The 25,225-nt window shown below is 45.7% G+C and overlaps 1 protein-coding gene across 1 annotated transcript in view; it reads left to right on the forward strand.

Annotated features, from left to right (window-relative positions):
* The window catches only part of CNTN2 (contactin 2), a 39,843-nt gene extending 16,142 nt beyond the window's left edge, over positions 1-23,701 (forward strand). Inside the window, exons 10-22 of the mRNA XM_036756155.1 lie at positions 1,455-1,605; positions 1,823-1,950; positions 2,393-2,568; positions 3,446-3,566; positions 4,062-4,220; positions 5,298-5,447; positions 8,391-8,461; positions 9,169-9,403; positions 9,714-9,829; positions 14,141-14,327; positions 14,642-14,754; positions 17,307-17,475; positions 18,436-23,701. Of these exons, the coding sequence (XP_036612050.1) occupies positions 1,455-1,605; positions 1,823-1,950; positions 2,393-2,568; positions 3,446-3,566; positions 4,062-4,220; positions 5,298-5,447; positions 8,391-8,461; positions 9,169-9,403; positions 9,714-9,829; positions 14,141-14,327; positions 14,642-14,754; positions 17,307-17,475; positions 18,436-18,545 (1,886 nt within the window). The 3' untranslated portion in view covers positions 18,546-23,701. The remainder of the gene's footprint in view (positions 1-1,454; positions 1,606-1,822; positions 1,951-2,392; positions 2,569-3,445; positions 3,567-4,061; positions 4,221-5,297; positions 5,448-8,390; positions 8,462-9,168; positions 9,404-9,713; positions 9,830-14,140; positions 14,328-14,641; positions 14,755-17,306; positions 17,476-18,435) is intronic.
* Positions 23,702-25,225: the final 1,524 nt, after the last annotated feature.

Consider the following 25,225-nt stretch of genomic DNA (forward strand, 5'->3'; position numbering starts at 1 on the left):
TCCCTCCCTTCCTTCCTTCCTTTCTTCCTTCCTTCCTTCCTCTCTTCCTTCCTCCCCTCCTCCCTCCCTTCCTTCCTTCCTTCCTTCCTTCCTCTCTTCCTTCCTCCCCTCCTCCCTCCCTTCCTTCCTTCCTCCCTCCCTCCCTTCCTTTCTTCCTTCCTTCCTTCCTCTCTTCCTTCCTCCCCTCCTCCTTCTCTTCCTTCCTTCCTTCCTTCCTTCTTTCCTTCCTTCCTTCCTTCCTCCCTTCCTTCCTCCCTTTCTTCCTTACTTCCTTCCTTCCTTCCTCTCTTCCTTCCTCCCATCCTCCCTCCCTTCCTTCCTCCCTTTCTTCCTCACTTCCTTCCTTCCTTCCTCTCTTCCTTCCTCCCCTCCTCCCTCCCTTCCTTCCTTCCTTTCTTCCTTCCTTCCTCTCTTCCTTCCTCCCCTCCTCCCTCCCTTCCTTCCTTCCTTCCTTTCTTCCTTCTTTCCTTCCTTCCTCCCTTTCTTCCTTCCTTCCTTCCTTCCTTCCTTCATTCCTTCCTTCCTTCCTCTCTTCCTTCCTCCCCTCCTCCCTCCCTTCCTTCCTTCCTTTCTTCCTTCCTTCCTTCCTTTCTTCCTTCCTTCCTCTCTTCCTTCCTCCCCTCCTCCCTTCCTTCCTTCCTTCCTTCCTTTCTTCCTTCTTTCCTTCCTTCCTCCCTTTCTTCCTTCCTTCCTTCCTTCCTTCCTTCATTCCTTCCTTCCTTCCTCTCTTCCTTCCTCCCCTCCTCCCTCCCTTCCTTCCTTCCTTTCTTCCTTCCTTCCTTCCTCTCTTCCTTCCTCCCTTCCTTCCTCCCTTTCTTGCTTCCTTCCTTCCTTCTTTCCTTCCACAAAACCACTTCACTCTGAAGCTCATGGATTGGACCACAGCAGGTCCCTGCCCAAGCTCCACTTAATGGCTGTATTTTGACCCCTCCTACCTTAGAGTGAATGTCAATGGTAACTGTTTCTCTTTGGAACAGCAACCTTGAGGGTCTTCCCCTCCCAACTTGATTTTTTTTTCCTTTTTTTCTAATTAAAGGAGCCATCCCTTGACTCACTTCTTTACACCCCCTTTAAGACCCAGCTAAACCTCCACCACCTCCATGAAGCCTTCCTTGACCACCCAAGGCAACAATGATCTCCCTCTCTCTCTTCCTTGAATTCTCCTATAGCAGTGGATAGTGACTAAATTGGAAATCATGAATCTTAGAGTTTGCAGGGACCCTCTGAGAGGCCATGTGGTCCAATGTGTACCTGACTGAGAAGCATTCCCACCAAGGGCTCATCCAACTTTGACTAGAATATCTCAAGTGACAGAGACCTCATTACCTCCCAAGGCAGAACACCCCACTTTTGGACAGCTCTAGTTAGGAAGTTTGTTCTTCAATTGAATTACCTCCTCTAAGTAGTTGTCACTATGGTACTTTTTACCATAAAAAAATCTCCTTTTTCTTCAGCTTTTGCTCCTGATTTCCGGCTGAATCCAGTAAGGCGTCTGATCCCAGCTGCTCGAGGGGGAGAAGTTATCATTCCTTGCCAGCCCAGATCAGCTCCAAAGTCCATAGTGCTCTGGAGCAAAGGGACTGAAATCTTAGTGAACAGTAGCAGGTATGAGCTTCCTGGACCATTCCTCCTCCTCTTCCTTCCTCCCAGTTCTTCTTCCTCCACCTCCTCTTCTTTCTCCTTCCTTACACCTCTTCTTCCTTCTCTGCTTCCCTATCTTTTTCGTCCTCCCTGTTCTCAGACACAAGCCCTACTCCTTTCAAACCCAAGATATCCTTAGAGCAGCCAATCTCTAGCCCTCTTCATTCTTTCTCTAATGTAGAGTGACCATTACCCCAGATGGTACTTTGATCCTTCGGAACATCAGTCGGTCAGATGAAGGGAAATATACCTGCTTTGCAGAGAATTTCATGGGCAAAGCCAACAGCACTGGCATCCTCTCTGTCCGAGGTAGGGACCACAAGGAAATCCAGGAAGGAGGGACAATCCTGCTACTCTGTTAATATGGTGATCACCAATTCAGTTCAGTTCAATAAATGCTATAAGGCACCAACATTAATTGGTGTAGCTACCATAGTGGGTCACCTCTCCATCCAGTTCTATTTCTAGTTTCTATCCTTGGTTTTCTGTTCTCCTGGGTGGGTTTGGGGGCTGATCCAGCGATTATGTTTAACAAGGGAGCACCTATAACCTTTCCCAAGTCCAGACCCTGATTTCCCAAGCTGTATGAAGTAGGAGTACCAATTCACAAAACTGTTTCAGTCCCACTGCTGGGGCTGATGGCACATCCTCCCATCCTGCCCTGCTCCCAGGCCACCCCAGTGACACAGATTCAGACATGTGCTCACCCCATTCTGTCTGGGCTCCCCTATTCCCCTACTCCCCTTGCCAGATGCCACCAAGATCACCCTGGCACCATCGAGTGCTGACATCAATCTGGGCGAGAACCTGACTCTGCAATGCCATGCCTCCCATGACCCTACCATGGACCTCACCTTCACCTGGGCCCTAGATGGTTTCCCCATTGACTTGGATAAATCTGGTGGCCACTACCGGAGAGCCAGCTTGGTGAGTCCTAGGGCCAAGTGCCATTCTCAGTGACCCCTTTCCACTCCTGAAAAGCCCAGGGGACCAAGGAAAGGCTAACCCTTGACCATTAATCCCACCTGTCTGTCCCCTGGCTGGCTAGATTCAAATCTAGGTTCTCACATCTAGTAGCTACATGACATGGGTAAGTCACTTAATTTCTGGTTGCAGTTTCCTCACATCCAAAAAAAAGGAGAGTTAATAATATTTATAGTACCTCCCTCATAGGATTGCTGTGGGCTATAGAAAAGGGAGTTTCTAGTATTCTCCTTACATGAATAACCTCCCTTCTTTCCTTGACCAAGCCATCTCTTGAGGTTCTGCAAGTGAATGAAGCACTCTGTGGATTCTTTGTGTCAAATACAAAATCCTTCTGCCACCCAGCATGCTTCTGGATCTGTTTCCCTAGTATCAGGCAACCATGGTTCATTTTTTAACACAACCTACACCAAACAGGAATGTCATTCTAATTCTTACAGTACAGTCTAATGACTAATCAAAACACTTAGGTGTATTTTGGTTATCTGCAGTCTGGGATTTTCTGCATCACCACAACACTATATGTTTTCCTTCCCCTTCCTCCTATAGTGCGAACAAAGAAATGGAAAATAGCTACATTTCTAAGAAACTGCATTCCCAAATATTTTCCCATATGTTATTTCATTTTATCCTGGGTAGTATGAATCTCTCCATTGAGCGGATGGGGAAGCTGAGTCCTGTAGAGATTCATAAGCTTTTCCCAGGGTCACTTAAGGAACTAGGCTGATAGTCAAACACAGTTGTTCTTGGCCCAGGACTCCCTCTACTTTTGAACTGTGTCCTCTGACATTGATCCTTTCCCTGTCTCCCCTCTGTGCAGAAGGAAACCATCGGGGACCTGACGATCCTAAATGCCCAGCTGCGCCATGGCGGGAAGTATACATGTATGGCCCAGACCGTGGTAGACAGCACATCAGAGTCAGCAACCCTCCTGGTCCGAGGTGACTAACCCTTCGTCTGGCTATTCCTGGACCCCATCCCCCAGAGCCAGTCCCATCCCACCATCTCCACTCCTCCTTCCACAAATTCTTATCTGGGTTCCCTGATGAGCCTTTAGAATAGACTATTTCCTAATGCCCCATATGCCCCATAAAAGAGTGAATCCTGGTTTTTCAGGGGCCACAATTTTTTAAATCTACTTGGTTAGGGAGTCGAGGCTTATGGAGACAAATTGCTTATAATCCTGTATGTAGTCCTGTATCTTGGATGGACCTCTTCAACTCCCTTTTAGGCTTTGGTTTTAGGACTGGCATGCATACCTACCACACAATACAACCACACACTGCCTGCTTCCTTCTTCCCAAACATCACCTGTTAAATCATCTGATAGCGCCCTCTAATGACTCATCAAGGTATTTCAGGCCTTCAGGACAGGCTCCTGAATCAGTCTGGGGGTCTGAGTCCTTAATCCTAACCCTCCTCCAATTCCATGACAGGTCCTCCAGGTCCTCCTGGTGGAGTGGTGGTGAGGGACATCAGCAACACCACTGTCCAACTCACTTGGAGCCGAGGCTTTGACAATCATAGCCCGATCGCCAAGTACATCCTCCAAGCCCGATCCCTGCCTGATGGAAAGTGGAAGCAGGTCCGGACCAGTAAGTATCTCTGGTGCTGCCTGAACTGAGCTGATCACACTGTAACATGGGCTTCCAAGAGCCATCTAGCAGTTGCCTTTTCCTCTGCTATTCCCCAACCCCAACTCCCAGCATTCACCAAGTCCATTCATTGATTCATTCATTCAATACTTATTGAATGCCTAGTATGTGCAATGCCTTGCAGAAGGTGCTTAGGGAGATGCAAAGATAAATAAAACACTGTTTCTGTCCTGGGAAGCTTAGTGTATAGTAGGGGAGATCAGACTTGTATACTACAAGAAGGTTCCAGAAGGAACCTTAGAGATCAGCGACTACAATGTCTTCCTTTATAGAGGAGGAAAGTGAGAATCAGAGAAGGAAAGTAAGATCCAAGACCACACAGCAAGTTGGGGGCTAGACAGTGTAGTGGATAGAACACCAGACTTGGAGTGAAATCCTCTCAGCCTCAGGTTTTTCATTAGTAAAATGGAGATAATACCTCCCAGGGTTGTTGTGAGGATCGATTCAACTGGAGCCATCTTGAATGCTCACAACAGCCAATTGACAAGTTCGAGCATTTACACCTCGGAAACTGGCAAATGTTTCAAATTGGGGCTTGATTTATTGTTTTGTTGATTGTCTAGACTTAAGAAAGTAATGGAGAAAATGTTAATAATACAGATTAAGCTTTTAAAAATGTGTCATGGTTAAAACTTTGTTTTGAGACCTGAGTGTGAATATTCACATTTTTTTTCCAATTTTATTTTATTTTCAATTCTGAATCATCTCATTCCTGCCTCTCTCCCTCCCCCACTCACTGACACAGCCCTGATGAAATGGGATAACATGCATAAAATGTTTTGGACATCCTAAAGCACTATATAAATCCTGGCTATTATTACTAATTAATGTCAATTATTAATATAATTCTTATTGACACAATTAATCATTGTTTATTATTATTGTTACTCATGGCAAAGCAGAGACTAGAAAGTAAATCTCCTTATTCCAGGTCCAATGCTCGTCTCATTAAAGCACACTACTTTATATTCAGAGAATGGTGGGTAGCTAGAATGTTATGGTTTGTTTGTCTTACAGATCCTGCCAATATTGAGGGGAATGCAGAGACTGCCCAGGTGCTGGGCCTCACCCCCTGGATGGACTATGAGTTCCGAGTCCTTGCCAGCAACATCCTAGGCACAGGGGAGCCCAGTGGACCCTCTAGTAAAATTCGGACCAAGGAATCAGGTCTGGGCTTTGGAGCTTTCTAGAAGGAAGTGTGAGGGTGGAGACAGAGACACTGACACTCCAGTTGGGAGAGGGTGAGAGGGAAGGACTCTCGGGCTCTAGATTAGAAGAGGAAACCACTGAAGGGCTTGCCTGTGGTGGTGGGAAGATATGATAACCTAGATGATCTGTGAGGACCCTTCCCACTGAGCTTCTGTGGTTGAGTGATACTGGTGGGAACCTGGGGACATTGAGATAAATTTATGGGAGAGACTGTATCTCCCTTTCCTGCTTCTCAACATTCAAACAGCTAGTGTCCAGAAGGATGTTTGGATGGAGAATCACACCATCCCCTCCACCACCATCACCACTCCTCACCAACTACATTCACAGAGGGAATCAGAGTTATAAAATCTCAGCATTGGAAGGGAGCTCCCAGCTAAGAAAGAATTCCATCTTCATCATCTTGATGAGTAGTCATTCCATCTCTGCTTGAAAGACCTCCAGTCATGGGGAATCCATACTCCACCCGAGATAGTTCTAGTTGTTAAGAAGCTTTTCTTTACTGCATTTTATTTTCTCAAATTTTTCATTACAAGTCATGGAACTTTAGCCCACTGCCAATTATACCCTTTGCTCCTAATTATTTAAAACAAGAGCAACCCTCCTTCCAAGTGCGATAATATTTGTAAAGCACTTCGCAAATCTTAAATCACTATGTAAATGCTAGGTATTATTATCATATTACTATTTCATGTCATAGCCCTGTGAATACTTGAAAATAGCTATTATGGCTCCCCTATTTCTGTCTTTCCTAAATGTGAGTAATGAGACACAGAGAGAGGGAGAGAGAGAGAGAGAGAGAGAGAGAGAGAGAGAGAGAGTAAACAGGAACAAAAAGATTGCTATTTTCAAGTTTTTAAAGGACTCTCATGTAGAAGAGACTCAATTTGTTTTTGTGGCCCTGTGGGTCAGAATTGGAACAAATGACTAAATCATTACATATTGTATAGATTACATTAGAGATGTTTTGTCTTTGGGTTGGACCAAATGGCTGCCAAGATCCTTTCAAGCTCTCAAATTCCATTCACTTGCAAAGAGGCAAAGTTTTGCTTCTCATAAGGGAGATCTGTGTAAAAACTGGAGCCATCCAAAGGGAGAATAAGCTGTCTTGGAGGGTACTGGATTCCCTCTGACTAGAGAAGGCTTCAAGTGGAGGCCAGGTGACCACTCTGGGGGTTGGGGGAAGAAGGGGTATGCTAGAGAGGGGATCTTGGTTTATGTATACAGATTGGACCAGATGGCTGCTGAGGTTGTTTCCAACTTGGAGATTCTGTGGTTCTCTCTGTGTTTTGAAACATCTTTCTATTTGATCTTGTACTACCATTTTCAGTTGCCACCTTTGGGAAGCAAGACTTCCTTTCATTGGTCCTTAATTGACTGATTTCAGGCTTTGAGGAGGTGGACCAGGACTTGGTGAGACAGTTAGTGCCCCTGCCATTCCATATCCTGATTTCACAGACTTCTGTCTCTCAGCATTCATTCACCTTTCCTCCTGGCCCTTGTACCAGCTTTCCCTATAAGGTCAATCTTCCATTTGGTGGTTTATCTGCAGAAACATTTTAATCCTGGGCTACTCCACCCTGTCCTATACTGCCACTCTACCTCTGCAACCTAGGAGTCAGCTCAACTACTCTCTCTTCCTTCACCTAACATATGCAGTCAACTGTCAAGTGTTGTTGATTCTGTCTTTACCAAATCTCTCAAATCTTCCCACTTCTCTTTACCCACCCACAATTACCAGAGTTCAGGCCCTCATTAACTCTCCCCTGTACTGTTGCTGTAGATTTCTAATTGGTTTCCCTGCTTCTAGTCTCTTTCCATTCCAGTTCATCCTTTACACAGATGCCAAAGTCATAAAGTCTTTCATGTACATCTGCCTGCCCTTGCTCTCTGCCCCTGTTAGGCAAGATGAGCTCAGGAAATTTAGTCACATTTTAATATCAGCCTAGGGAAGATGGGGAGGGAAATACTCTCCCTTCTTTTTGAGGTGGGGAGGGGCGGGGCTGGCAGCATACAACACTGCATGGAATATCAGACTTTTTCCATTGTGTTGATTAGTTTTGTTGAACTTTCCCCTGCTCTCTTTTTGAGTCTTTATTATGCACTATTACTACTGGGGGGAGGGGGAGCCTAGAGCTCAGCTGCTCATTCCATCAAGGCTCTGAGATTAACCCGGGGGGGGGGGGGGGGGGTTTTCCTTTATTAATTACATTTTTTTAATTTACAAAAATCAATGTTCTCTCCACCCTCCCCACCTTTGAAAAATAAAATAAAAATGAAATACTTGTGATAAATATGCATTGTCTTGCAAAACAAATTCCCACACTGGATAAGGTGGAATGACTTGACTGATGTGCTCCATCAACCCTCACCCTCATATGCTCATAAGAGATGGCTCTGGGAGGGAAAGGAAAGGGATGTACTGAGAAGTGATATAAAAACAAAAGATACTAATAAAAATCCATTGGCCCAAGCAGAAGAGGATGAGGAAAGGAAAGCAGCAGTCAAGAGAAAAAAATAATAATAACGCACTCTAAGACCAAAACTAAATAGTTTTTGTTTGTTTAGCTTAATGACTCTTTAGGTTATTCCCTCTTGTTAGTTACCTTAGAGGTAATTCTAGTTGGCCTCTGCCACTTAGAAGACAAAGAATCTGTCCAGCTGGATCCTAGGGGGCTCCGGTGGAGACTCTTCGCTCCCCATTTGGCCCACTTAATAACAGTAGTTGACCTAGCTGTAGAGCTCTAAGATCTCTATACAATTTCCTCATGACAGCTGTTCAGAAAGTGCTGTGTTATTAACAGATCACATCTGTATCTTTTAATGTCCATGGTAGTATCCTCAGGTCCCAAAGGTGTGTTATTAACAGGTCATATCTATGTCTTTTCATATTCCCTATAGCTCCCACGGTAGCACCCTCAGGACTCAGTGGAGGAGGCGGTGCCCCTGGTGAACTCATTATCAACTGGACGGTGAGCAGAAGAGAGCCCTTGGCTTTAGAAATAAGTCCTGCTCATAAGTCACAGATTTAGAGCTGGAAGGGACGTTAGATGTCATTGAGTCCACCCCTCTCTTATTTTACAAATGGTTAAACTGAGGTAGACAGAGACTGAGTGACTTGCTCAAGGTCACACAGCTAGTAAGTATCTGAGGCAGGATTTGAACCTACGTCTTGATGACTCTGAAGCCAGTTACTACTTCACTGTGTCTTGCTCTTCTCCTTATTTAAATAGAAGTTTAGGAGACAGGAGAGGTAGATTCCAAGAGTTCAGAAGGGAGGAGAGCTCAAGGGGCTGCCAAGTACCAGCTGAAGCCTAGGCAGCAAATGACCTGCCCCTTTTCTACTTCTGTCTCTTCCACCACTATAGCAAAGCTCTTTGGCAGAGTCTTTGGTCTTGCCCATCCTAGACACATAAATCTTTATTCCATAATTTGAGGGTAGATTGGAGATGGGGACATGACTTAGGATGACTGGGTTTAGACCTAGAAGGGACCAAAGAGACGATCTGACCCCCTCAGCTTACAGATGAAGAAACTGAGGTCTGGAGGTAGGAAGTGACTGGAGGTAGGAAGGGCACCAGGCAGCATTGCACAAGACCATGACTGAAGCCAGGCCCTTTGTCACCAATTCCCCATGAGGTCCTGGCCCCCTAACCCCCTGCTCTTGCCACCCCTACAGCCCATGTTACGAGAATACCAAAATGGAGAAGGCTTTGGCTACCTGCTGTCCTTCCGGAGACAGGGCAGCTCAGACTGGCAGAGGGCCAAGGTCTCCCACGCCGATGCCCTGCACTTTGTCTACCGTAATGAAAGTGTCCGACCCTACACACCCTTCGAAGTCAAGATCCGGGGATACAACCGCCAGGGAGAGGGGCCTGAGAGCCTCACCACCACCGTGTACTCTGCTGAGGAAGGTAGACCGCTCCTCCAAGGCTGCCAGCCTTTCTTAGAAGCTGACTTTGCTTCAGCATTTGTGGGCTGGAGAACCAGGGATCAAATATTTCATCCCCAACAATCTCCCATCCTGATCACCTGGGAAAACAATATGCCTTTAAAAAGGAATTAGCTCCGGGCCTTGTTTCTAATCAGCTGGTGGGAGTGGTTGGGCAATATGGTATGATGACCAGGAAAATGCACTGGTTCCACACTGAGTCCCCAGGGACTCCCATATATATAACACTGGGTAACCCCAATAACCTAATCACTTCCTGTGTTGGTCCTTAGAACCCAGGGTGGCCCCAGCCAAAGTCAAGGCCAAGGGAGCTTTGTCCTCAGAGATGGATGTGACGTGGGAACCAGTACATCAGGATGACATGAACGGGGTCCTCCTAGGGTATGAGGTAAGCATTGCTCCCCACAACTAGAAGGCGGGTCCTAGCTAGGTCTCTACCCCTCAAAGTGTGAAGCCATCCCCTGAAACTCCCCACCCCACCCCCCAGAGGTCTACAACTCTACACACCTCTGGTTGGGACTTAGGAGGTTCTGGCCCTACACAGCCGGGACAGAGCAGGTGACCCTCAGAACCCTTCAGAGAACACCATGGCCCCCTTTAAAATGTTGTTCTACCAGAACTGTCCCTGGGAACTCTAGAGCTCAGCAGTGTCTGCCCTGCGGCCCACAACCATTGGAAAGGTTCCTTAAGTTTAATGGAATTTAGAGCCAAAAGGGGCCTTAGAGCAATCCTATAGTCCAACTCCCTTATTTTATAGGGGACTCACCCAAGGTCATCAAGGTGGTAAGTAATACAGAGGAGATTTGAACCTAGGTCTTAACAATTTTCTGGTACAAAGAATCTGAGGGAGGTAGAAGGTGAATCAGAAATGGGGGAAAATCAGAACTCTTGTGCTTAGAGGAGTAGTGATGATGATAATAACGGCAGCTAGGTGGTTATAGGGGATAGAGTGCTGGGCCTGAAGTCAGGAAGAGCCGAGTTCAAATCCAGCCTCAAACACTACCCGGCCAAGCCACCTAACTTCTGCTTCAGTTTCTTCCTCTGTAAAATGGGCATACTAGCCCCTCCCTCCCAGGGTTGTTGTGAAACCCAAATAAGTGCTTAGCATGGTGCCTCAGAGTAAGTGCTGCATGCACATGTATATGTATGGTATATATATATTATATACATATTTATATATGTGTGTGTTAACTACTATCATTAATAATGATAATATAATATTTATTTAACATTTAGAAGTTTTAAGATTTACAAAGTCTTTTTATTTTAATGGAACCTCACAATAACCCTGTAAGGGGCTACTCTAGGCATTATCATCCCCACTGTACAGATAAGGAAGCTGAGACTAATAGAGGTTTAAGGCAATTGCCTAGAGTCATATAACTAGTAAATTTCAGAGACAGAATTCAAACCCAGGCCTTTCTGACTTCAAATCCAACGTTTTACCCACCACCACTCTTCATTCAAGAAAAAAATAATCAGACAAGAAATAATGCACGCCACTGCCAAAGCAGTCTGATCTGCTGTAGTGAAAGAAACCAGAAGGAGGAAGGCTTCTGCCTTTGGGAAGAAGGGGGAGGGTAGATCCTCGCTGAAGAATTGATAAGAAGCCATGACTTTGCTGTTCAGTCATGTCCGATTCTTCCTGACTCCATTTGAAATTTTCTTGGCAGAGACACAGGAGAGGTTTGCCATTTCCTTTTCCAGCTCATTTTACAGGTGAGGAAATTGAGGCAAACAGGGTTAAGTGACTTGCCCAGGCTCACACAGCTAGTAGTAGCTGTCTGAGACTCCCAAGCTGGTGCTCCATCCACTATTACTTTCCATGAGATCATAGAGCCATCTGAATTTTGAACTCTATTATCAGCTCTCAATTCCCCATGATGTGGATAATGCAGAGCTGAATAATAGTCATTTGCCCTTGGCTTGAAAATACAAGAGGAAGATTCCTTCCACCCTCTTTTTTCTCTGTGCTCTTCAGGGTTTTTGAGTCAGGGAACTAGTTCAGGTCCTGGTCTTCCATCTTACTTGGCATGGCACCTGAGACATGTCACATTCATCTCTCTGAAACCTCAGTTTCCTCATTTATAAAATGGGCATAATTATTCCTACCCCACCTCCCTCATAAGACTGGTGTGTGAGCCCCATGCGATCACAGATGTAAAAGTATCTTGCAAATGTAAGGGACTGTCATTTTCTCTGACTTTCCCTTCCTGATGATTAATTAACCAACAAGCACTTATTAATTACATTAATTATTATTTTCAATTATTATTAATTAATTAATTAAGCACCTATTGTGTACCAGACACAGTGCTAAATTCTGAGAATAGAAGAAAAAGTGAAAATAGTCCCTGCCCTCAAGGAAAACACATTCTAATGGGGAGACCACATATACACACACACGTATTTTCCCTATATATATACGTACATACTTATATGTGCAAACAAAATGACTACAAAATAGATAGAAGTAGTCTCAGAGGGGAGGGCACCATCAGCCTGGGAAACAGGAAAGGCCTGCTTGGGAGGTGGCAATCAGGAGGAAGAGCATTCCAGACACGGGACAGCCAAACCAAAAGCACGGAGACAAAAGGTGAAATGTCTTGCATGAGGAACATTGAGCAGGCCAGTATGGCTGGATTATAGACTTCCAAGGTGAAGTGAAGGCGTGGAAGGAGGAGTAATATGTAAAAGGCTGGAAAGGTACAAAGGGGCCAGAAATCAGAGGAGTTGATATTGGATCCTAAAGGCAGCAGGAAGCCATTGGATTTTTACCAAGTAGGGGGATGGGGAGGGCGGAAGGGAGGAGTTAAGAATAACACCATAGTTGCAAACCGAGAAAGATGGTGTTGGTGATATGGCACTGGAGGTCGGGAGAGAGACAAGGTCTGATAATCATCTGGAGAGTACAGAGAGAAAAGAGGGAAATGCCCTGGTCAGAGAACCTCAGGGGACACCATCTATGGTTAAGGAATAGGATTTGGATCCAGCAAAAGCAACCAAGGACAGGTAGGAGAGAAAGCCAAGGGAGCAGAATTAGAAGAACCCAGAGAGAAGAGAGCATTTGGGAAGTAAAGAAGGTGGTCGATAGTGTTTGATGCTGTAGAGAAGTCAAAAAGGATGAAACTGAGAAAGGGCCATTAGACACGGCAACTAAAAGATCATTGTTATCTTTAGGAAGAAGAGTAGTTTCACTTGAATGATGTGGTCGGAAGCCTGATTACATAATGTTTAGAAGAGAGTGAGTGGAGAGGAAATGGAATCACCTGCTACTGCCAAGACTTCAAGGAGTTTAGCCACAAAGGGGGAAGGGGAAAAGTAGGACAATAGCTACCAGGGATAGTCAGATCAAGTGAGGGTTTTTTAAGTTTGGGAAGACTTGAGTTTGTTTGTAGGTAGAAAAGAAGGATAGGGTACATATATAGCCCATATCAGACTGCATGCCGTCTTGGGGAGGGGATTGGAGGGAAAATTTAGAACTCAAAATTTTATAAAAGTGAATGTTGAAAACTAAAACCAAATTAATTAATTTTTAAAAAAAGAAAAGAGGGCTAGGGAAAGATTGAAGATTAGCACAAAAATGGGAATGATGGTAGAGGCAATCTTTTGGAAAAGATTGGAGGCTATGGGAATAAGAGCATATATGGAGAGGGGTAGATCTTGGACACATCATTCAATACTGGAATGAAGGAGGAGGTAGTGGGGAATGGTGTCAGAGGAGAGAAGGAGCTCCAGTTATATGTCCTCAAATTTTTAGGGGAAACGTTAGGTGAGATCCTTAGCTGAGAAGCGATAGGAAGAAATGGTAGGAGAGGCTTGGAGAAGAGGTTTGGGAGAGCAATTGTAGTGAATGGGATAGGAAATCAATTGAGAGGATGAGTAGCATTGCCTTACTACAGTGAGAGCCCAACTGTTGATTAGCTACTTGGATCCAATCAAGACTGTTTCCTCATTTCTTCCAGTTCTATTTAATAGTGTTCAATAGTGGGAGAGAAGATGAATAGTGAAAGTAACCCAAGGTTGGAATTTGGCAAGTCATGATCAACAACAGGACGGAGAAACAAGGTTTTCCAGAATAGGGCATAGAATAGAACAAGGGGTGAAGACTAGGAGTGGAGAAGAGTGTAGCTAAATTAAAGGGGATAGATAGTCTGGGGTACTGCTGAGGGATGGAGGGACTGGAGGTCATGATGAGGATGGAGAATAAGTTTAGGAGGAATATGGAAAGACGAGAGAGATAGAAAGAGAAAATAAAGGAAGTTTAGAGTTCTTGAATTTGGAAGTGGGACACTTGTGAGTGACGGTAATGATAATTAGACAATATTAAAATGAGTTTACATGCGCTGAGCACTTCCCAAAGGTTGCTGAGTGTCAGGGGATGATGGGATCATTGACAAGTATATCCTTGTCCTAGTTCATGAGATAGATATGGCTCCTGGGATACTCTTCTCTGGGCTTCTGTTCATCTGTAAAATGAGAGGGCTAGACTAGTTGATTTCTAAGATTCCTTCTTGCTCTGTGATTGTATGTTTTCCTAAGGCTCCCCCCCCCCCATTTCATTAAATAAGACTGAGTTTTAGTTGTCCATCTTCAAGGATGGTCTGCAGTCACCCCCTGTTTCAGAGTCCCGGCTCCCAGTCACTGGCCTAAACCACAAAGAAAGGTAGGGATAAGCTGGGTATTCTGGCTTCCACAGATCCGCTACTGGAAGGACGGAGATAAAGAGGCAGCGGCTGACAGAGTGAGGACAGCAGGGCTCGACACAAGCGCCCGGGTCACTGGCCTGCAACCCAATACCAAGTACCATGTGACAGTTCGGGCCTATAACAGGGCAGGCACTGGGCCTGCCAGCCCCTCCACCAATGCCACTACCATGAAGCCCCGTGAGTCCACAGTCAGAGCGGTCAGCTAGATGAGCCCAGGGGCAGGGGAGGGCCCATTCCTGCTAAGTGAGCCCTGCTGAGTACATGGGTGGCTGGGGGAAAAATAAGACATTGAACCAAAAGGAAATCAGCAACTGAGGCCTCCTTTTCCTTTTGATTTATGGTTTTTTTTTCCCCTGGACTTTTTTTCTTGGGGGGAGCCTCTGAGCAGATGCTGGTGTCTCCTGTGCCCAGGGGGAGGGTGGCTTCAAGGGACAGTAACACCTTTCTCTGCTTCTATGACCCCTCCCTGTCCCCAACCCTTTCCACCTTAGCTCCCAGGCGACCCCCGGGTAACATCTCCTGGACGCTCTCCAGTTCCAGCCTCAACATTAAGTGGGACCCGGTCATCCCTCAGCGAAATGAGTCTGCGGTCACCGGCTACAAGGTAAGGATTCTGCCAGGGAACCCCTACACTAGGAATGGAAAGTATCAGCTACTTTGTGCTTCTGCTAATGACCAGAAGCTGTCTAATGCAGGAAGAGGGATTTGGGAATATTTACTGACTCTAAAGAGTCACAAGAAACCAAAATGGATCACTAGGGGGCATAGTGAAAATGCATTAGAAAAGGAATCTCGAAGTAATTGAATGGTGTGGTTAGGACCTAGAGGCAGGCCCATGGACTAGCTAAGCCCCAGAGGTTCCCAGTGGTCCTGAAAATTCTAGGATGTGCTTAATCATTGATAATTCTCTTCACTTAGTTCTTCCAGTGAGCAGCACTAGGAGCAATCAATCAACCAAGTATTTATTAAGTACCTACTATGTGCCAGGCACTGGGATATAAGTACAAAGACTGAAATAATCTCTACTGGTAAGGAACTTGCATTCTAATGAGTGAGACAAGTACATATAAAAATATGCAGCATAAATACAGAGTGAATGAATACAAATATAGATGAATAGTTGAAAGCAAGATAATTTAGGAGGGAGGGCACTGGCTTTTGGGGGAACTCAAGAGAGTGTGGGTCCAGAAAATGATGTTTAAACTGGATCTTAAAGGAAGAGAAGGACTATGAGGTGGAGGCCAGGACAGAGTGCATTCTGGGAATATGGGATGGCTAGTGAAAAGGATGGGAATGGCGTGCTGTGGGTGAGAAACAAATAGCAGGCCTGTTTGGCTGAACCTCAGAGTGCAGGACAGGGTATAATGCCACACACTCTGCTAAGTACTGGGGATATAAATACAAATGAAAAGGAAAGACAACCCCTGCCCTCAGGGAGCTTACACTCTAATGGGAGAAGACAACATACAAAAATTTTCTTCCATAAAATGACTAATATGGAAATATTTTGTATGATTGCACATGTATAACATATCAGATTGCTTACTTTCTCATGGATTGGGGAGGGAAGTGAGGGGATAGAATTTGGAACTCAAAACTTAAGAGAATGTGAAATTTTGTTTTTTACATATAATTGGGGAAAAATAAAATATAATTTTTTTTGAAAACCAACTGAAAGGTGAGGAGAGGGAATGAAAGCAAAGCCAACAAGAATAAGGCTTGGGGGGAGAAATAAAGGTAAGTCACGCTGGGCCCCTATATGTATATAAAATCTTCCTTATATATGTATGTGTATATATACATGTGTATATAACATATACATATGTATATAACATACACATGTGTATATAACATATACATATGTATATAACATACACATGTGTATATAACATATACATATGTATATAACATACACATGTGTATATAACATATACATATGTATATAACATACACATGTGTGTATAACATATACATATGTATATAACATACACATGTGTATATAAAATACACATAATAGCATTTAACATTTTAAGGTTTTTGAAGCACTTTACAAATGTTAGTCTTATTTGAGCCTCACAACAGTTTTGTGAAGTATCCCCATTCTACAGATAAGGAAGAACAGAGGATTAAGTGACTTGACTAAAGTCATACAAAAATATTTGTGAATGTATCTGAGGCTAGATTTGAACTCCCACCTTCCTGACTCTATGTCTCATACTTTATCTAGCTAGCCACCTATCTACCATTCGCTGGCTATAAGAGTAATGAGATTCTAAAACATATCACTACAGAACATACTGAAAATTCAAAGTTATTCCTAATAATTCCTAATATTCCAAACTGTCTAAAAGTGGCATAGGCTGACTCGAGAGATGTAGCTAGAACCCCATGGCTGAAGATCTTTAAGAAGAGGTGGAATGATTTTAAATAGCCAGGGACAGTGTAGAGAAATTCCTATTTCAGGGAGGGATAAGGAGAGATGACCTCTGAAATCCCTTCCACAATTCTTTGAGTGACCCGTGAGGAATAGTCCCCTCCAAGAAGAACCCGGTCTTGATTGGTGAGAGAAGAGAACTTCAGAACTTGGGGTCCCAGCAAAGAGAAGGGCATCAAGAAATACATGGGAAAGCCAATCCTTTCTGCTTTTCCCTTTCGTATTTTCATTATGTTCCCCAATGATACATTGTAGTATCTCTTTGCTATCACAGCCAGCAAATGTTAGTGGATAGAGAGCTCTGGACCTGGAGTCGGGAAGACCTGAATTAAAATCCAGCTTCAGATGCTTGCTAGCTCTTGTGACCCTGGGCAAGTCACTTAACTTCTGCTTGCCTCAGTTTCCAGATCAGTAAAATGAGGATAATAATAGCGCTCACTTCCCTGAGTTGTTGAAGATCAAATGATAGAACATTTGTAAAGTCCTTTGAAGGCATTAAAGTTCTCATTTAATTTTTCTAACGCCTAACCCAAGCACCGCTTGCTGCCCTGGCCATCAGTAGAAGCAAGATAAGCTGCTGTTCAAAGAGCGAAAGTCCCAGGGCCTTTATGGGAACGCTGAGGCCACGGCCCCAGTGGACCTCTCTCCCTAGAGGCCAGCTCTTGTGGAAGCCAGAGAGCATAGGCACAGGAACAAACTCCAGCTGGAGGTCTTTCTACCAGATGCTGTACCGGAATGACTTACACTCGGCCCCCATACTCCATTTGGCCAACAAGAACTGGATTGAGATCTCCGTCCCCGAGGACTCCAGCCACGCTCTAGTGCAGATTCGAGCCACGGGACCGGGAGGTGATGGAATCCCAGCTGAGGTTCACATCGTGAGGAATGGAGGTGCTATTATCCACTTTTCTCCCTTCTTCCCATGTTTCTTCCTTCAGTTCCTCCACCCATCAGAGCTGAGGCCAACCCAGGCTACACAGCCAATGAGTATGTATGTCAGGCTGGCCAGCCCAGCCTTGTCTCCCATTAGGAAGAGAGAAAGCAGGCCCAGTTGGCCCATGCCTGTCACTTTTTTGCCCTCTACTAAGCAGCTCAAGCCTTTTCTCCCCTATCTATCCCCCACCTCAAAAAATAATAAAATATCCTGAGAGTCAGTGATATGTAAGGCTTCCCATTTCACAGAGCAAGAAGGAAGACTGAAGTCCACACAGTCACCTATCTACCATTTCCTGGCACAAACTGGCCATATGTCCTTACCTCCTTTGGGCTCCATTTTGTCATCTTTAAAATGAAGAAGGCTAGACAAAATTATCTCTGAGGTATCTTTGGGCTCTAAAATTCTAGTATTCACAGACAGAAAGCTGCAAGTACCACCCAGATGTTTAAACACCCTATCCTGTCCACAAGTTTAGACAGACTCTCCTAACAAATGTAATAGCTTCTATTAGAACTTTTCAAAGATTGGAACTTTCTAGTCACAAAACCACAGATATTACTTCATCTGGTCCTTACAACCAGAATCCTAGATAGGGCATTATTAATTAATAATTAACATTATTAATATGCCCAATTTTCAGACAAGAGGACTGAGGCTTAGAGGAGTTGAGATCTACCCAAAGTGATACAGTAAAAGTGACACAGTGACACAGGAAGCCAAGACTATGTCCTGGGTCTGCTCAGTCCAAGTTCAATGTACTTGAAGCAGGGCTTTTTCCAGACTACCTCTAGGTCTGGTCACATCCTGGGAGAAGATTTTTTAGGGGAGCTTGTCACCCTGACTCAATGTGGTAGGAGTCTTGGAAGGCCCACATCCCTTTTGACTCACCAAACATTTCTATCTGCTGCTTTCAGGCACAAGTATGATGGTGGAGAACTCAGCAATCTGTTTGGCCCCACATCTGGGCACCGTCCTCTCCCATTCCCTGGCGATGTTGGCCCTCCTTGGCTACTTGGAGCTCTGATCTTGGCCTCCTGGTCCCCGCCCCTGCCCCAGACCTGGACAACAGGACAGATACCTCGGGATAAACAAAGCCAGCTGGCCCCTGGCACACTCTCCCGATGCTAAGGACCTCAACACACTATATGCCCAAGAGGATTGGTTTTAAACAGCAACTTTAAATAATACTCTTTTTCGTAGGAGATAGGACATTACGTATATGCCAGGGACTGGAACCCAAGGAAGGATTTTTCCCCTTTATAACCAGGAGGAAACAGGCACAAAAATCCATGAAAAAATATTGAACCCAGTGTCCTCTTGACCCATGATCACTGGGGTTTCTAGATGGAAAGAACTAAGTGGACATAAGGATGGGGATTTTAATACATGTTCTTTGGACCAATAGATGGCACCCTTTAGGGACCTTGAGTATATCTGGATCCTGCTTCCTTGGAGCAGAGGGGTTCAGGCATGCCCAGACCCCTTGAGACAGGCCAAGATGGATCTAGGGCTAGAGAAGTGGACCTGGAAGGCCTGATGCAAACATTCCTCAGCCAAAGGCGGGTGACAGCAATGGGGTCAAGGACTGCTCATCCCCAACATGATGGGGGGAAGGGCTCGATATCACCTTTGGTATTTCCTCATCCTTCTAGGCAGCTAAAAGAAACAGATACAAATCCCCCAATTCTCAGAACTGCAGGATCCAAAAGGGGTTCCTAGTAATGAGGAGGTGAGGGAAGCAGGAAGATGACTTTAGAAAATGACCAAAGGTTGCAGCTGCTGGGAGAATGATCTCAGCCAAAAGGCAACCTCAGATTAAAATGAAGCTGCCCCTGGGGTCAAGATACCCCGGCTAATACATTGGCAAGTCCATACAACAAAGCAAACAGGCTGGGCTTGAGGGGATTGCATGACGAAGGGCTCCATCTTGGGGAGGTGCCCACCCCATGTCCTGTTCTAGGAGTGGCCACCGGAGCCTGACAACTTTGCCTCAGCTTCCTCCCCTTCTCTTCCTCCCGGTAGATCCTAAGGACCTTCCTTCCAAATCTGTCATTTCCTGCCCTATGGGAAGGAGCCTTTCCTCTCCCCTTTTCTCTGCTGGTCTCTACCTCTAGCCAAGAGGTTTTTGGAAGGATTAACTCCCAGGATTCTAGAGTCAGGAGCCAGACTGGTGAGTGCAGAGGATGAACGCCAGAATTCACTTTGCCAGGCATGTCAGGGGTATTTTTAGTGGCCTCACTCCATCCCTCCATCTACCTTGCCAACCTTTGTGTTGCCCTGGAGTGAGTGAGGCCACAGTCAAAAGAGAGGGCTTATCCTGTGCTCCAGGGAGTGTTAGGAATAGGGAAGAAAGGGGTAGTAATAGGCTGCATCCTAATGAGTGGAAGGAGAAAAGTAGGTTTAACTCCTCTGGGCTTCAGTTTCCCCATCAATTATAAGAGGAGTTTGAACTAGATGACCATTCAAGTCTCCAGCTTGAACTGTTTTCAAAAATCTGGTCAATGGGCAAAGGGCAGTTGAGAGGAGTGGTTAGTAACTTTTCTGAAGCTCCCCGCTAGTGCCCAGCAATTGGGTCCCCAGTCACTCAGGGGGCTGCTTCAGCCTCTCTGCCCCTGCCTGTATGAGCAGAAATGCCCCAAGACATCCTGGTCTACAATCCTTCAATGTCCTCTGTCCTGCTTTGAAGCCAGCCATCCTTACTTCCCTTTCCTCAACCTCTCCTCTGAGGTCAGCTGAGAAAGGGGCACAATACCAAGACACTGATTTCCCCCAGCCCAGCCATACCCCCAAGCCTCTCCCTGAGCATCCCAATGCACAGGGTCTTCCATTTTGGAGGGCACATGCCCCACTGAGGCTCACTCACTGTGGCCCGTTTTCTCCAAGGGTTTGTTTCTATTCTGTAGTTATTACAGTGAGATTTCTATTTTAGTATCATTTTTATATATTTTTAGGTCCTGCTCTATTTTCAGGGCAGGTCTGAATTCCTTCTGCTAATGACAGCTTTCTTTTGGTGAACTTGCCCCGCCCTCCTTCCTGCTCCTTGAGAGGCAGAAGGAATTAGTAGAGAATCTGGTGTCCTCCCCCTCCCCACCGCCTCCTCAGCCCACCTACCGAAGTGGTAGGATGGTGGGTTTCAGATCGGCTGAAAGGGAGGTGGAGGAAGCCTCTATGTGGTTTATCAACTGAGAGCAGAGGTAGCCAGCCCCTCTGAACTGGTTGCTTCCCCCCTCCCAATCATCTGGGTGACTCTTGGCCAGTGGCTAAACTCCTCTCTGCTTTCATCTCTCCCTCGGAAAAAAAGGAGCTGGAGGCAAGATGTTTGCTTGGGGACTGGAGAGAACTTGAGGTGGGGGCTGCCTCATATTTGCAGACCAGGGTTCATTTCGCCTTCTCTTTTCTCACTGGCATAGGAAGCCAGAGAGAAACAGGTTTAGCCCTCAGGCAATAGGCAAAGATGGGCAGGACCCAAGAATCAGCTGGGCTCTCAGACTGAAGGCTGCAGTCCCTGGGCCTGCCCCAGGCAAGCAGCTCTGAAACCTCCTTCCTTAAGGAGGCCTTCAAGAAGAGGGAAGTAGTTGTGGGGGGTAGAACTGTTAGCATGTGTGTGTGTGTGTGTGTGTGTGTGTGTGTGTCTGTGTCTGTGTCTGTGTGTGTGTGTCTGTGTCTGTGTGTATGCTGACTATTTGGGGGCTGTATCCCAGGAAAACCCCACCATGTCTATACCAGCCAGGTGAGTCCCTGAGATCAGACTTTTGCCTTCGCATACCATATCTCTGAAGGCCTGGGGAGCAATCAGGAAGTTTTAGGAAGGGATTTAAACCAAGCAAAGGAGGCCTAGGAAATAGGTTGGGACATGGAGACTGCCATGGACAGATGCAGGGTGGACCACTGCCTCAGGTTCAATGTTGGAACAGGTGGCCAAGGCAGGCTATAGATTCTTCATTCACCGGGGGCCTTACAAAAGGGATGGCTTGTATTGGATCTTACCAAGAGTCAGAGGAGTCCCTTCCTGCCCAAGGGGCCTCTCATTATTTGCCTCCAGGGAAGTCATCAGTAATTTCTACCCAAGCAGTCTGGGAAGGACAGACCTAGGGAGGAACGGTGCCTATTTGCTCCCCCTGGCTCAGATTTCCACAAACCCCAGCCCCAGCCCTGTTCCATGTCAGAAGTTTCCCTTCCCCCTCCCCCAGCATTTGCAGCCCTGGAAGAGGAGATTAAAAAAAATAACAGGTGCTTCCCCCCCCCCTTTTTTTACCACCCAGCTTGCAGTTTGCTTATCCAAGTGCCTTGTGGGCTGGGGAATGGGGGTTTATCTCTCTCTGATCCCCCTACCACTTGCAAAGACTTCTCCAAGGAGAGGGCTTGGGGAAGGGAGGGTGCCATAGGAACCGATTTCAGCTGGGTACGTGGCAGAAAAGGCAGGTACCCTTCTGCCTCTGCTGGCTTCCTTGTTGCTTTAACATTCCAGATGTTACCCGCCCTCTCCTTGGGAGTGGAGGGCAGCTCTCTCCAGGTGTGCATTTAAAAAACTTAGGGGAAGGGAGAGGGACTTGAACTTCTCCACCTATCTGATGACCTTCAGAACCAGGGCTTCAGGGATGCAGAGAGCACCTGTACATTGGGCTGCTTCTTGATTTCTGAAAGGTTGGAGTGGTGATAACAGTCCCTGCAGTCTGCCTTCTTCAGTTCTACAAACTCAGGAGTGAGCTTCTATGCGGATCAATTCTTCCAGCTGGCTAGCTGGGCTCTCTAGCAAAGAAACAGCAGGAGGGACCCAGGGTGGACAGCAGGAAAATTGCCAGACCCTGGAATAATGTCTGAGGAAAGATATGGAATCCTCCTACTCCAAAGACCATTAAGGAAGAAGACGCTATTATGGTCAAGCCCTGCTTGGGAGCAGGCAGATAATGTTCTCTCAATGTCTCCAGATGGAGGATCCAGGGATTCTCACAGCCAGACCCCCTGGTTTGACACTGAACTTGAGCAGGTTAAGGCAGTCTTCTGATTCCTGTCATCTCTTCCCTAACTCCAAGGACTCTCCCCACCCCCCACCTCCCACTCTCTCTATTGTTTCTTCTCTTTTCTTTCGCTCCCTGCCTCTTCTTTGCCTTCCCCTCCTCCCTCTTCCTACCTTCTCATTTCCCCTTCCCTCCTTCTTACTATCTGCCCAATCCCTCTCCCTCCTCTTCCTACCTTCTCTCATTTCCCTGTCCCATCTTGTCACCATCTCCCCATTCCCCCTCCTCCTGCTTTCCAGCCTCTCATTTTCCCTTCCCCCTTTCTACCAATCTCCCAATCCCTCCCCCATTTCCACCCTCTCTTCCCGATTCTTAGTGGTCTCCTCCCTCCCCCCACATACATACTTTAGTTCTCAGGCCCAGGATGCCCACAGTCGTTCATCATTGGGCAACATCACTTCATATTGATGTCAACATTCTCTAACTTGGGCCAGCTCCTACCCACAAGTCAACCCTTCCCTGATCATGGAGGAGGTTCTTTGTTGAGTTCCATTCCCTAAAGGAACACAGGTATTGCAACAGTGCATTGGATCTATGGGTCCATTTAACCCAGTATTTTGTTAGCAACAGAGGCCCCCAAAGGAGAACAGGGTTGTCTTCTCTGCCATGGCCTTAAAAGGAAGGTCAACCCAAAAGAGCTCACATCTCCTCACTTTGGAAATAGGGTACCTGTTAGCTGGGAGGGAGTCTCAAGCACTTGTACATATGGCATTATTAGAACGAGGGCTGTGCATTGTGTCTTTCCCTGTATCTGGGCTGGATACATACCTTTCCGTTTCAGGGCTGTGTGGAAAGAGCCACAGGGGAAATGAATGGGTCTAAGAATCTCTTACTGAGTCCTAGATAGCCTGAGGGGGAAATGAGGCATTCACAACCCGAGTCTGGGTGGCCCCTGGTCTCAGCCCCCAGGTTACCTGTACTCCCTACCTGGACAGAGCCCACTTTCCAGCAGGGAGCACCCTATACGGAGTTCTAAGCAGGACGGGGCAGTGACTTCTTCTGGACTATTTAATTGTATGGTATTTTTTCTGTTTAAGTGGGGGACCCTCCCACTGCACCACTGTGTGTCTCTCCTATTGACTGTAATGAAAGTTATTTATTGATTCTGTTAGCAGACAGTTCTTAAAATAAAGATCGATCCTCAACCTGTTTGGCAGCTACTAGCTACCACTGTGGGTGTATTTTTGTCTTTGCCTGTGGATGTAGCTGAAGGGTCAACAGTGCCCCAGTGAGGGCTCTGTGCTCTAGTATAATTACTGTTGGAGTTGCATGCAGAAAAATTGGGTTCAGATCCCAGTGCCAACACTTAATGTGTGACCTTGGGCAGCCCGGTAGCAAAATGGATAGAGTGCCAGACTTGGAATCAGAAAGACCTGAACTCAATGCAGCCTTGGACACTACACTAGATGTATCACCCTGGACAAGTCACTTAACCTCTTTCAGGCTCAGTTTCTCCATCTGTAAAATAGGGATAAATAATGGCACCAAACTCCTAGGGTTATTGGAAGGATTGAACCTTAAATCTCTATATAAATGCTAGGTATTTATCATCATTGTTATTATTAATCACAACTTCTCAGAAGTTCAATTTCTTTATCTAAAATGGGAAATATTATACTTAAGTATCTCCCAGAGCTTTTGTGAGGCAACCACTATATTAGGTGTTATGTCTGATACCTCCATACTCCCACCCCAATGAAGTCTAGTCCTAAAGTCCCTACACTGGGCTTTGTGGCATTCCAGGCATTGCTTCTCAGTCTTAGGGGGAAATTAACCCCAAGGGGTTTGGAGAGGGGATGTTAGCTGACATAGATCTGCCTGCTACTTCTGGTCCTTTGCAGCCAGAAGCCAATAGAAGATTCAGGTGGCAAAAGTCTGTATTTTTCCAGCTATTACATAAGGAAAATTCCAATTCTTATACAGGTCTGTGAGTGGCTAATGTTTTCAGTTCAGAGCCAAGCAGACTCTCTACTGGAAAAAAAAAATTACAGTACCTTGGGGGGTGAGGAGAAGGGAGAAACCAATGTCAGAATTCTTGGGGAATAGAAGGGACTCTAACACTATGTAGCTCAAGCTATTTCAATGGCTTCCTCATTTTCTTCACTTCCATCTCCCGAAGCCTGGGGCCCTGCTTAGCTTGTTGAAATTGAGCCAGTGGCAGGGTACCCACCTCCAGGCCTCAGCCCTCATCTCATCTCTCCTCTGCATCAAAGCCGGGGAACCAAAACAGACTGTCTTCTCCATCAACACACCAGAGGCAGATCTCTGTGTGTGTGTGTGTGTGTGTGTGTGTGTGTGTGTGTGTGTTCAGAGGTGGAATTAGATGTTAATTACAGATCAGGGCTTTTTTATTTGAGCCAAGAACCTAAAAAGTTATTTTTAGGAAAAAAGTGAAAACAAGATTCCCCAGACAAGAACTAAGAAAGTAGGACAGTTGAGTTCTACCTCTTCCCTCCTCTGTCATTGACTTGAACATACAAATTACTATATTATATTAAATAAACTACTACATTACTAAACTATTAGTAACAAATACGAAATAGATAAGGAATAAATTATTTGTAATAAATAGCTAGGTGGCCTAGTGGACAGAGCTCTGGACCCAGTGTCAGGAAAATTCAAGCCTCAGATTCCTACTAGCTGTGTGACCCTGGGCAAGTCACTTAATCTCTGCCTGCCACAATTT

The sequence above is a fragment of the Trichosurus vulpecula genome, chromosome 4 (assembly GCF_011100635.1).
Source record: "Trichosurus vulpecula isolate mTriVul1 chromosome 4, mTriVul1.pri, whole genome shotgun sequence".
In the NCBI taxonomy this organism is placed as follows: Eukaryota; Metazoa; Chordata; class Mammalia; order Diprotodontia; family Phalangeridae; genus Trichosurus; species Trichosurus vulpecula.